At 36.5% G+C, this 13653-nt stretch overlaps 3 protein-coding genes across 3 annotated transcripts in view; 2 read left to right on the plus strand and 1 right to left on the minus strand.

Annotated features, from left to right (window-relative positions):
* Positions 1–3081: 3081 nt before the first annotated feature.
* On the plus strand, positions 3082–4490 carry LOC119068608 (probable RNA 3'-terminal phosphate cyclase-like protein). The gene is made up of 3 exons (XM_037172267.1): positions 3082–3493; positions 3560–4071; positions 4135–4490. Exons 1-3 carry the CDS (start codon positions 3202–3204, stop codon positions 4480–4482), a joined length of 1152 nt encoding a protein of 383 aa, XP_037028162.1. The 5' UTR covers positions 3082–3201; the 3' UTR covers positions 4483–4490.
* Positions 4491–6621: 2131 nt separating this feature from the next.
* On the minus strand, positions 6622–8022 carry LOC119068945 (uncharacterized FAD-linked oxidoreductase YvdP-like). The gene has a single exon (XM_037172810.1). The coding sequence runs from the start codon at positions 8020–8022 to the stop codon at positions 6622–6624; it is 1401 nt and encodes a 466-aa protein (XP_037028705.1).
* Positions 8023–13321: 5299 nt separating this feature from the next.
* The window catches only part of LOC119068609, a 44895-nt gene continuing 44563 nt past the window's right edge, over positions 13322–13653 (plus strand). The window contains exon 1 of the mRNA XM_037172268.1: positions 13322–13500. The gene's annotated coding sequence lies outside the window, so the exon portion shown is untranslated. The remainder of the gene's footprint in view (positions 13501–13653) is intronic.

Raw genomic sequence — 13653 nt, forward strand, 5'->3', positions numbered from 1 at the left:
AGTACTCTAACTTCATGTGGCAGCAATGCCTCGTTTTGCGTCAAATTTGGTTCCTCTATTGTGTTTTCTGACTGCAGAGGCCCCAGTGAAAGCTCTGCTGGCTGGAGCGGCTGAATTTTAATAAAAAAAGAAGCTGACTGAGGTATGCACTTGCTCCTGTTAGTGCTAAGGGTAGGATTAAAGGTTTCTTGTCACACGGGATGGTATCATTAGATCCGATTAAACGAGCTCATCGAGTTTCGGATAGAGAATGGTAACATGTTGTTAGATAGTTAAATTGTTTATTTAAAAGCGAAAAAAGGGGTGCCAGGCGCAACCAGTAAAAAACGATCTTTACAGACGCTAAAAAACAAATATTTACAATAAATAAAAATCATCAACTCTATTACGTCCCAAAGTCCCCAAGATGCAACTAGCGTTTCTCCGTTGAATTGCAATAGAAACCTTTTGCAATAGGTAATCTATGGAGCGTGGTTCGCCAGAAGCTTTTCGCATTAATGAACCCAATTTCTTAATAAATGTACTTGTTTCGGCACTAGAATCATGATTCAAAATCAATTGGTGTAAATAAATAATTTTCTTTTAAACGTATGTAATGATTATGCTTGAATCTTTCAGCATTATCTGCAATTGATCCAGATTTTTTGGATGATTGACTTATATAAGATGGAGCTAGTGTGTCTCTAATGGTTAAATTCCACAAAGTCGGTTTACCGTGACTCCATGGAATTAGAGTCACATCGTCCGGTCTTTTACCGAAGGTTGTAACAGATTCGGAAAACCTGCAGAGGAAAATGCATGAGAAAAGATTTTATTAACTTCACCATGTCCTGGAATCCATCCTCCGCTTTTATTGCAAGATAAACCGTGTAAGCGGTTCTTCTTTCCACAAATACATTTATGTTCCTCGCATATTTGGCTGCCCAAACGAAGACCAACAGCAATTCTTGCAGAATTGTTATCTAATAGTAGGCCTAACTGACTCGATGGAACCACTTTCAGCCATTTTGAAGACTCTTTAGTTGATGACGCAAGTAGTCGAGCACGAGCAGTCGGCTCACTAGAATCAAACATTTCCGATCCTTGGGAGATCCCAATTCTTTTGCTCTTTCCTAAGGATATCATTGTCTGGAACACAATCTTGAGGGATTGCCTCAATCATACGCAAAACCAAGTCATCAATTATTTGTAAATTAAACTTTTGAAGTAATTCATTTGACAAATCTGATGATGAATAAACAGATGACAAATAGGCTGGTACTGCCAAATCTTCTACTTTTCTAATACCCATACCCCCAAAAGACAATGGGAGAGACGCCTGATCCCATGAAAACCCGTCCACCCTCGTGTTAGTTAGTAATCCAGCGTAGAACGGAAAATCTCGTCTACAGCTTTAAGCTTATCCAACAACAAAAAAGCCTTACAAGGACGCAACAAGTAATTAAACCTACAACTACTCAAAGATTTCCCAAGCAAGATGAACATCCATCAACTTCAAACGATCACACATCAAACTAATTGACTCTATCTTCGAAGAAAACATTCTTTCTAAACTTAATTCGAAGATCGGCCTAAAATGAGCCTAAAATATGAAGTGAAGACTGATCAACCCTTTTAATCCCTGGCAACAGAGCTGAATATCAGCATACATGCAAGCCTCGTCCTCAGCAGAAGCATTCACAAAAAATACTTTACACTTATCCGCCTGATGTTTCACAAAAGGACAATACCTTCCTAATATCCTGCAGAACAGCTGACAGAACATCACCTACAGTACCATCGTCTAAATACCACCCATTTAACCTAGACACGAGAGACTGAGTCATTCTCATAATACCAATACAAAAACCAGGAGGACCTAAAGGATCACCCTGCCGATACCCTCTTTTAGAAAAAAGCGTTTCATCAGTAAAATAAAGATTTGAAGGAAGCCTGTACGCCTGCTGCAACAATGGCAACAACTCCGGACAAACGTCCTTCACTTCTCCTAGCATGAACTTCCTAACGCATTCCTAAAGTCAAACTTAACAAGCACCATTGGTTCAGCATGAACAGTCATACAAAACCAAGCATGAACCAATGCTTCAGCACCACCCTCAATGCCGAAACCCCACTGAAACGGCTTCAACTTTTCAACTAACTTTTCCCTATAATATTAATACACGCAATTTTCCCTGCTAAGCGTCTCCAAACAACCCCAACCGCTATTAGCCTTACATCAGTTTCTCCCTTCAAAAGAGCAGTCAAAGAAGCACCAAAAAGGATCTTCGTAACTTCACTCTGCACTTTACCACCCTTGGTAACATCCATAAATGCAGGAGTCTTTTTTAACAATCGATTTGCTGAATCACCACAAGCAAAAGATATAAGATCTTTTAAGTGTCTAGGACGTAACCGACGTAACCCATCAATCCCTCCAGAAGAACTCACCGGAAAACTTCTAATAACCCTAATAACATCCTCAATAGCAAATCTTAAATGGAGTCAAAATCAATGAACGTCAACACAAGGTATGGTCGAATGTCAAACTTTGTATGGAGCGGAGGACATAGCGATTACATATGAGCGGTGAGTTTGTTTATATGAAATCGCCATGTCCTCCGGTTTGTATGAACAGACCATACCTGGTTTGTACATTCATTGGTCAAAATTAAAGCATTGCAGTCTGGTGAAAAATGCAATTGAAAAATAAAAATTTTCTTGTGGAAGGTTTGCTGTTCCTAACAAGTTGAAAATTCAAAAATGAGACACCCGATCTTCCAACAAAAATGTTCTTCATTTAACTCCAATTCTTCATGTTAACACCAATTTTGATGACTTCCGCGACCTGATGTAGGACGATAATGCTCGTGAGCTCTGAGTCTGTAAATGTATGTAGATTTGGATTATTTTGTTTTATAGGGATCTTGAAGGAATAAAGCCATCTTTGTAAATTATCTTATGTCTATCTTGTGAAGCAATAAGACATCATTGTCTTCTAGCACTCAGGCAGGCTTACACTTACGGATGCAAGGAACACATTTCAAAATATTGCCGCCGAAATACGAAACAAGTGAAATGAAACTAAATTTTATTTTTGACACATTTGACAGCATAACAAAGCAACGTGTTTTCATTGTGAAATAAACATCAGCTTCAGGCAGTTGTTAATATTATCGAGAGAAACAATTTGTATTTAAAAAAAAGTGCAACAAACCAACAATGACAGCAATTATTGAGAATAACCTATTAACATACAGCGGGAGCAATTATTTAAAGCAACGACTTGTACTCGCAACACTCAGTGGTAAAGCGGTTCGGATAAACAATATTCGTAGTGAGCACGATGCACCGGGACTGCGCGACTACGAAGCTAGTCTCATTCGATTACTCGATAAAATCACAAATGGAACCAAAATTGAGATAACAGAAAGTGGAACGTCACTTTATTACCGACCAGGTCTACTTGACGGTGGAAGTGTACAACATAACTGCAATGTAGACAGAGGAATCGGTAAGTTAATCCATTAAACGTGACTAGGCGACAAAAATTAGAGTTTTTTTGTGTACTTCAATTCAGGATATTACCTTGACGTCCTCATAGCGTTAGGACCATTTTGTAAGGTTCCGTTGAATGCAACGTTAAAGGGTGTTACAAACAGCAGCGATAGTCCATCGGTGGACTACATTAAATCGTCAGCTTTACAGACATTGAAGAAATTTTTGGTCGTCGACGATGGTCTTGAACTCAAGATCAAGCAGCGAGGGTTAAAGCCGCTGGGCGGTGGTGAAATTGTATTCAAATGTCCAGTTCGAAAAAATCTTCGTGCAATTCAATTCGAAAAACCTGGAATGGTGAAACGTATTCGTGGAACTGTCTACGCATCAAAGGTGTCACCAGCTTTTGCCAATAGAACTATTGAAGCGGCTAAAGGAGTTCTGTTGAATTTTTTGCCCGACATTTACTTGTATTCTGATCAGACAAAAGGCAAACAGGCTGGTAATAGTCCCGGATTCGGTATCAACTTGGTTGCCGAAACAACAGACGGTGTTTTTTACTCGACCGACGTGGTTTCAAATGCAGTGTCATCGGTAAGCTCGGCGAATTATTCATTTGAAAGTAATTTTTCATAATTCTACCTTCTGTTCTCCAAGGGTCAAGATCCATCGATTCCAGAAGATCTGGGCGTAGCTGCTGCACATAAATTACTCGAAGAAATATACCGCGGCGGTTGTGTCGATTCAAGTTTTCAATGGCTGGTTGCATTATTCATGGCATTAGCTCAGAAGGATGTGTCGAAATTTCTAGTCGGACCATTCACTGGCTACACAATACACTTTTTACAGCATTTACGTGAATTTTTCTCAATCACATTCAAATTGGATAATCCAAAACGGGAAATTGATGAGGATGAAGACGATGATTGCTTGCCGGGAGCAAAGAAAGTGTTAATGACATGTATTGGTATTGGATACGTGAATATGAATAAAAGAACAAATTGATCGGATCTTATTGGCGGCTTTGCTTCACGAACAGGAACTGCAGTCAGCAGATTTCGGAAAAAAAAATCGAAGGTCAATAAACACACGAAAACGAGACTTTTCAACTTTTATCCCTAGTTATGCTTTTGAAACCTAAACCAAGAATAATCGTATAGTCTTTGATCAACACTCTTTCTATTTCATAAATCAGAATATTCCAAATAGTTTCATCATTCGATAAATCATAAGCTCTCTACAAATGACGTTTAAAAATAGTACATTTCGTACCTAGGACTAAAGGTCTTTTTTAGCGTGTGAAAAGTTTCCAGACAGAGCCGAAAGCGAGGTCTGGAATCGAATACGCAAAAAAAGACTTTTAGTCCGTGGTATTCTCACACGCTAAAAAAGACTTTTATTCCTAGGTACGAAATGTACTATTTTGTGCCTTAGAATTATAATTCGATGTTTTTCGTCACTGCACGCACCTACGACCTACGTGATTTCCTTGTTATTGTTTGTGTGTTCCGTCTCATTATGATTCTTACGGCACAAAAAACGTAGTTCGTAACTCGTGATGAAAGCAGAATTTTTCGGCTTACGACTAGTCCTGAAAAATTCCACTTTTCATCACTCGTAACGAAAAATACTATTCTGATCAACCATAAGTTCTTCAGATTGCGGATTAGTAACAGCAACAAAATATTCGCCATCAGAAATTGGAAAAAGACCTCACTAGGCTAGCCTATCCCTATCAATTAATTAGTAACATGTTCAACGTGCCTTTTTAATTATTTTTTCTTCTTTAATTATTCAGAGAAATAGTACATTTCGTACCTAGGACTAAAATGGTTTTTTAGCGTGTGAGAGGTTTCCAGACAGAGCCTGGACTTTTACGTGTTACGGCATGTTTCATTTTCATTTACATTTCCTAATCACGTAAGCCATTGCACTTACGAGGTTCCAAGTTGTTCCCCTTCGGGTCGGGCTGTAACACCCCACTTATCAAATACACAACTTGGAACCTAGGACAAGCTTACGACTAGTACCGAAAATTTCAACTTTTCATCACTCGTACAAAATGTGCTATTTTGCTTTTATATTGGTTATCAGCCTAGTCATTACCCGGGGTAATCATTTTCTTTGCAAACGCCGTTGTGAGTCTCTTATAACCAGTCGATTTTTTTTTAGAAAAATGACACGGGAACCATTTCGAATAAAAAGATATGTGGAAGACAATCCCAAAGAGGGAATTATTCAACTAGGATCGAGCCAACCACCAACGATAGAATTTCCATTCAGTGATACATTGTTTCAAAAATCTGACGAATATGTTTTGGGCGCAGACGAATAATCTTGAATTGCAAGAAGCTTGGGAAGAGGGTACGCGAAGATTCATGTTGCAAAAAGATAAACTTCGAAGAGTGTTTGGAAACGATAACTACGCCATTGCTGCAATAGCTTATACACTGGAGAGTCCACCAATGTACAAAAATTTCAATAAAGACACACGGGATTATAGAAACGGAACCACTGACTACCGTTACAACGGCTATTTGTGTTTGATGTACAGATCCGTTGGAAGTCGGGGGGAACTATTTCCAGTTCTTGCAAAGAATCTGTACAGAGGTATCAGCATGAAATTTAACACCAGACCAGGTATGTACGTGTGCTTTCGAAGCTTTACATCAACATCACTCAGTAGAGCACAAAGTATGAAGTTTACAATGGCCCCTGGGGCTAGCACTTTGTTGGAATTTTGGAATGCTTACGGTCTTTCAATGGTCTTCTTCCGTACACATTGTTTATCGTTAAAGGTGTAACGGAATATGGAAATGGACTGACAGTAATACAACTTGATTGTTTGAGGCAGACATCACGCGGAACATACCAATAAACGGTTCGAATTAATGCAAATTTGTGATAAGTGAGCACTGTCCATATTTTTTGTATTAAAAAATTGAAGCCAAAATCGCAAAATTTTATTCCCTTTTTTTGTACAAGCGGATAGTTTCTGTCTAACATCTTGCAGAGTTAAACAACAATGCTTATTTCTAGACATAAGTGCCGATGCACAGTTGACCATGTACCTCAAATTAAAACCGTTTGTATCACTTTTTATCATAAATTTAGTCTAATATCCTAAATCAATGTGCACCTCCACTACATATAAAGTACTGAAACGGATCTGTCTGCTGTTGGTATGGATTGTTGATGACGGAATAGATTTTCCGGATCGTATTTCGTTTTAATTTTTATGAGTCTTTCCAAATTTTCACCATAATATCGTTGAAGATAATCAACCATCGTTGGATCGACGTAATTCTGATACGATTCTTGATGATTCAACAAACGTTTGCTCGCATCATAAAATGCATTCACTGCTGAATTTGCTGTATAATTAAAATCAACGAAAAGTGTGTCTAGCTGAAGACTGTACAAATTGTTCCGGTGAACGAATGCTGTTTCTGTACGTGAATGCTCGTCAATTGCGCCCCCATTGTGTTCAAAGAATAACGTCGCATATGGTAGCATAGGTTTCATTAGAGCATATAGTTCGGAAATCTCTTCTCTGCTCAGAAGTTTATTTACAAACATTGATTTGCTTTCCATCCAGGCTGCCGGGAAATGACGATCAATTTCCTTTAGTTGTGATAGCGTTGTTAACTTAGTCATTGGGGAATATGGCTGTACTGTTTTCAAATAGAAATCGGGATATGACATTAGTTTAAGAGTAGATTTGATTGCTTTCGGAAACGAAAATGAACCAAGAATTTGGTCTATGTCCACAGACATTGTGTCCGCATTTTCGAATTGCATCACGTAAACTTCCATTTCAATAATGTCATGCTGCATTTTGAGTAATAATCCAAAATTGTTGCGTATTGAAGGTGATGATAATAGTGACTGATATGCCTGATAGAACTGTTGGAAATCGTCAAAGTGATAAAAATAATTGCCAAAAGTAACAGATTTCGGAGCTTTATACAGTCTGAATTTCAGTTTAGTGACAATCCCGAAAGATCCGCCTCCACCACCACGTAGTGCCCAAAACAGGTCGTCATTCGTACTTTCATTGATTATTTGTAGATTTCCATTTGCATCGATCATCTGCAGTTCAACTAAATTGTCCGATGATAGACCGAAAATTCTGGTAAAATATCCGAAACCACCGCCTAGGGCGAGTCCGGTTACTCCAACAGTAGGACAAACACCCAATGCTGCCACGTATTCACCTTCATTCCACAGCGTTTCCGTAATGACCGCTGTTTCAGCTCCTGCACCGACGTCCCAATGCATTCTCGACGGGTCAATTGATATTTCATTCATTGCGGACATATCAACAATCAACGAACGAGAATCCCCAAAACACCTCTTATCAAATGAATGTCCACCACCCCGAGCCACAATACGAAAATTTAGTAATTTACAGCAAATAGTAGCAATTCGAATGTCTGAATTGGTTTTGGCCACTACATATGCCATTGGTTCAATGTGACCGCCCCACTTATTCCACTGATAATTCAATGCATTATACACGTCTGTATCATCCTTAAAAGCCATATTCTTCTCGTCGATTCCACCGATAAATAAACATGACTTCAGGTTAACAGAATTTTCGTTTATCGCTTTAGCGCTTATCAAAATAGTATTCGTAACAAGCGTAATCGCGATGATCAACAATGTCCTAACGAACATACACTTTATAATCAGCATATCGCTGCTAACTGCTACCGCTGCTACCTAATTGTTTTAATCAACATGACCCAATATTAGATTACAGTATTATACGTACACAGTATCACGGCAGTGTTATTGAATTTAAAATTCTATCAAAATCGACTGTAAACGAAATAATAGCACGCAAGCGTTTAAATCGTAAAAAATCGCATCGATCGTATTTATCAGAACTCAATTCTCTGGTTCTGCACTCTACACATATAATAGATTACGTTGTATGTATGGAATTACACCTATCTGTGGGACATCATGTCTCCAAGGGAAGATGTATTCATAAATTAAAGGTCATATTTTAGGTGGATAAATAAAAACTTTATAAAAGGTAATTTTACTCCTGATTAGAACAAGCAGCTTTTCTTAAGAAATACTGGAGCTAATAGCTCTTGGAATTGGAGACTTCATCGATAACATCTTCAGGAATAAATGAAAACCTCTGACTAATGAGGTCTTCATGTTCAAATAAATGAAGTAAAAGATCAATTTACTGAAGATATTTAGATTAAATGAAGTAATAGATCCAATGGTAAAGTGTGGTAGTCTGTTCAGGGATATGAAAACATTTCGTGATGTGTTGAAATAGGAATATACATAGCACATATATGTACTAGGTATAAGTGGTCGTGCGGGGCCATAATCACAGTAATGTTATACTCAGATACTGTAATATACAATTAAATATTCGTCGAAAGGTATGAATATTTGTACGTTTAAAAAGTACATTTTTTTAGCGGAAATACTGTTACAATGTGTTTACATCTACGGCAAAAGCTAACCTCATTTTGGAATCAGGCTTGTTTTCGTAATATATTTTTCACCTGTTCATATAATAACTTATGACGAACGGGACTATTGACTCATTTGTAATTAAATTGAATTGTTGTTTCTGACTATACATTTTTTCATTGCAATAACGGTAATTCATATGACATTTATTGTGGACCGTCTACAAAACTAAAGTTGTTTCGCATGAAAATACGCTGCAGCTCATGAGGTTCTGTAAAAAAAAATGGTTCTTTTCCAAGCGAATCCAGCAATATGTAAATATCGTTTTACTCATATCATGCCCGAACGTTAGTAAGCGGGCGTGACGCAAAAATGTTTTAGCACAATTTTTTTGAGGACGGCGGAGCATATTTACAGCAACTTTTTGACTTCTAGATAACTGAAATCGCCTACGTTAGTTAGTTACTTAGTTTCTTAGTTCCTATGGAAAAGTGGATCCAGCAACTTCCAAACGTTTCTATAGATTTTCCTGAAATTTTGGTTATAGGCTAATAATGGCCCAAAAATAAGAATGGAATTTTCAAAAGTTGGAAAAAACCCATATCTTGGGAGCTGGAGCTCCCCAAAGTCTCCATACAAATGCCATATAAAAGCCAATTTGTATGTGTGAGTTGTTGCTCTTGCAAAATTTTCTTTCACAAATTTTTTGAGTCAATTTTTTGTTGATAAAACTTTTGCGTACGACGCACAATGCGTCACCCTCAGCGATATCAGTTATTTTGTAAGTAAGATAAAGGACCTGCGTCACATTTACCCTTTAGGGGTTTTTTGACTGGTTATTTCAGGTAAAGTCAATGAAATTTATACACACATCATGTCATTGCTTCCGAATTTTTATTTTGACGATTGGGAAAGCTGCCCGGCAGGTCGGCTTTAACATCTCCATTCATCTAAATAGCTATTTGGAAGCACGGATGTAATGTCCTATTAACTCAAAACCACATATCCTAAGTCACAGTATTGCTATGCTTTCTTCGGACCATGTTATAGAAAGACGATTAGCGGATAACTCCCATCAGGTCTTCAGGGGAGGAGGGATAACGCGAGAAAAGGACATGTTGAATATATAGGGAATACATGGAAAAATTGAGTGGATCAGAAATACGTCGAAACAGCTGATGGGATTTATGGATGTCCCCTAAAATTCGGAAGATGAGCAAAGCCTGATCTCATCTGTTTAATGAGGCACAACTATTCAACATCAAGTTTAAGAGCTTAAAACTCATTAAAGATGAAAAGATTACAGACACAATTTTCACATTACGTATCAGCAAATCAATCTTCAAATCATTTGAAAAAAAGTTCGTTACTTAAATTTCAATAGATTTAAATTGTTAATGCAAAGATTGACCACTTTTCTTGGTTTTTAAATTATTCCGTGTATGATCAAACTATCCAAATCATTAACATGAGAGTAAAACAATTTTGGCGTTCACAATGTCGTCTATCAACATAATGAATCTCATTAAAACTATAGAAATAAATTGACGAACAGTAATTTACTATTGGGTGAATGTGAAACGTTCGCAAGATCGTTTCACACTGGAATGCTTTGGGTTTTGTATGAACACAAATTTGAACGATCGATCGGAAAAACATAGAAATACTGTGTGAATCTAAAAGGAATGTGAAGAACCATTTTGCCAATTAAAAAGTCTTATTTCAAGGACGACGTTGTGTATCTCCTAAAAATTCATTCAAAAATTCCTTTTAATTCACAAAGTTGAAAACTTCAACATCTACACTAATCACCATCTTCTTCAATTTCATTCACATTGTATAAGTACGTGCGTACAGTAAAGGCACAAAAAAACCAATGATTTCAATTTCAATCAAAACATGTTTATAGAAAAGTCATTTTAATAGCCAAAACAATGAGCTCTTTCATTTACTTTCATCCAAAATTAGCTTAATTTAACGCCATTAAGGTGAAATGATCGTGTCGACCACCTATTTTACCTACCAGATTGGTGAGTTACGAGCATAATAATACAGCTCTACGGTGTCTGTGCATATACGTGTGTGTCAATTAATCAAACGATTAATCTTTTAGTCAAAAAATTTTCATGAACACCGTTCATGAGTGAAGATTAATTGTCTACACCGGACAAAACGATAACGAAAGGAGAATTACCACTCGTTACCACTGTTAGACTTTTCTTAGATGTGCGTGTGTAGCATCATCTGAAGGGAAAACGATCGAAGGAAAAGAATGAAAAGACAAAAACTTTCATTAAAAGCAATTGATAATTGTTAATGACATTGCGATATTCGTATACAATATATACACCGGGATTCCCGTCTTATTCTTTTCGTTTTTTAAACGACGCAGTTTGGCTATTGGTCTTCAAAAATCAAACCGTAACAATTTTTTGTTTCTGTCTCTAAAAAGTTTCTTGTTACGAAACAGCTAACGGTGTGTATGCAAATTTCTTAACTGATTTGTTTACATACGAAATCAGTTATATCAAATAAAAATCATGAAATAATTAAATTGAAAGCTATAAAAGCAATGGAACACTATTTTTGGCTTGCTGGTACAAATAATATATTATTACGACGACCTCATGTAGACACTTATACTTGGCAAAATATTGTAGCATATTTTGGACGGGCGTTGTAAAAAAGTTGTCCAAATAAAACTTACTGATCACAATCTTTTAACAACGAAATATTTGGAATGTTTGCTTGCGACAATTAAAATGATTTGTACGTGGAAGAGACAGGTGCATTAATGTAGATACAGAATGAAAAATGGCTTTAGCTACTGAATGCGCCAATTATCAGTTGACCGAATTTTACATGCATCGAAAACCGTACTTTTAATGTTTCAATCACTACTTTTGACGCCTTTAGCATTACGTAACTCAGGACAAAATTATGAAAAGTCTCGTTTTCGTTTGCTTGTCGTGCTTATTGACCTCAGCTTTGCCAACATTCACACGAACACTCTAGTTTTCATCCTTAGTTATGTAAAAGACTATTTCATAGACATTTGAAGCGTTAGCGCGTTGCAAAAGTTTTAAAGTGATTTTAGGAAAGTAGCGTTGCTAGACATTGCTTGTCCTTGTAACAAACTGAACTAAATACAGTTATCAGTATTTAGATTATGCACCTCTGTCAAAATTTTTATTTGAAGTTGGAACCAAGTTTTGGAAAGGTGTGATTATATTGGTATGTATCTTCGATGGCTTTTAAACCTCGGCTTCGCCTCGAGTTGACAATCGACATCTAGTGTGAGAAAATACCTTACTCTTTCTTTACTCACAGGTGTTAGCTTATGATGAAACTTTCGGTTCCATTTTCAGAAATATGATCTAAAGACTAAGTCTATTTTTTGTTCATCTACCATTTTAAAGTTGACGCCGATTATTGTGTGCAATCAATTGTACTGACATCGCACACAATGTTGGATGTTATGATTTGTGACACCTGTTGACACTTTGGACTGGACAATGTTGGTAATTTCCAGCCTTAAACTAAAGTTATCAACGGCTCAGAGGATCAGAGGATTAACGGGATTTTTAAGGGGATTATTAACGAGACATTTGAACCATTCGATTCATGTGCTAAAGTTAAAGCCTTTTCTAGAGCCCTTATTGGGTATTTTTTATACTGCCATTGAAATTACAAACTTGATTGAACTACCCTAGTCATAGTTCGGTTTTTCTCGAACCTAATTGGATTTTAATAAATTTTAGAAATAAGAAGAATGTTTACTGGAATCATTTCTAATCCTTTTCAGAACCTTTACCAGCGAAAAAAAGACTGAAGTTGGAAAACATTTTTTTTTAATTTCCTTCTTGAATAGATTTTATCGGCTTGAGTACATCTGAAGCCAAACCGACAAAATTTGTAAATGCAAACTTTTTTCTCATTAAGCTTCGCTTAACACATCGAACACTTTACTAAAATTGAACAAAAAGCTAAAGACGATTAACGGTCCATGAAATAATGCAGTGCAATCAATCAAATAAAAGTTCGGTGGTTTTATTTACTTAAGTGCACCAACTTGCGGACGATATGGTTATAACAAAACCAAAACCAAAAAAAAAAATAATTAAAATTCCAAAGAAGTTTTTTAACTCGAAATCATAAATCCCATTTTACAACGTTCATTTATACCGATATTATACTCACTGCGAACAACACAATTAATAATTTTCATTCCATATAACCATCATATACCCACAGAGCAGACACTATACTCCAAAACGAACCGAACCATACATGTACCCACCACACCTTGAACGATTTTGTATAATAAATTCCCCTACCATTTTGACCAGTTTATTTATTCGTTCGCATAGAAAGTACCATTTGCAAAAGAGTTGGTGGATATTCCATCCATCTCCAACATCCTGAATTTTAACCATTAAATTCAGTATAACGACAGCTCTACTCTTGGATTAACATTTATTTTTTGATTTTTTCGGAACAGAGTACTTTTGAAAAATATTGTCTTTCTGTTTTGGTTTTTTTCTTCTTCAAATTGATCACAATATACTGTTTACCGTGGTATACACATATTTTTTAAGCATTAATAGTTGTTGTTGTTGGTGGTGCATGCATACAATTTTAACAAAATATTTTTTTTAAGTATAAATTTTCACCGATACTTTTTTTGGTCCAATTAAATAAACGCTTAACAGTCAAATTAAAAATAGTCTT

Source organism: Bradysia coprophila, assembly GCF_014529535.1.
Source record: "Bradysia coprophila strain Holo2 chromosome X unlocalized genomic scaffold, BU_Bcop_v1 contig_20, whole genome shotgun sequence".
NCBI classification, from domain to species: Eukaryota; Metazoa; Arthropoda; class Insecta; order Diptera; family Sciaridae; genus Bradysia; species Bradysia coprophila.

Excerpts from the sequence above, each read along its gene's own strand:
- LOC119068608 (XM_037172267.1), top strand. The coding sequence starts at position 3,202 with ATGACAGCAATTATTGAGAATAACCTATTAACATACAGCGGGAGCAAT. Across the intron at positions 3,494-3,559 it reads CAATGTAGACAGAGGAATCG|GATATTACCTTGACGTCCTC; the intron begins GTAAGTTAATCC and ends ACTTCAATTCAG. Across the intron at positions 4,072-4,134 it reads TTTCAAATGCAGTGTCATCG|GGTCAAGATCCATCGATTCC; the intron begins GTAAGCTCGGCG and ends CTGTTCTCCAAG.
- LOC119068945 (XM_037172810.1), bottom strand. The coding sequence starts at position 8,022 with ATGGCTTTTAAGGATGATACAGACGTGTATAATGCATTGAATTATCAG.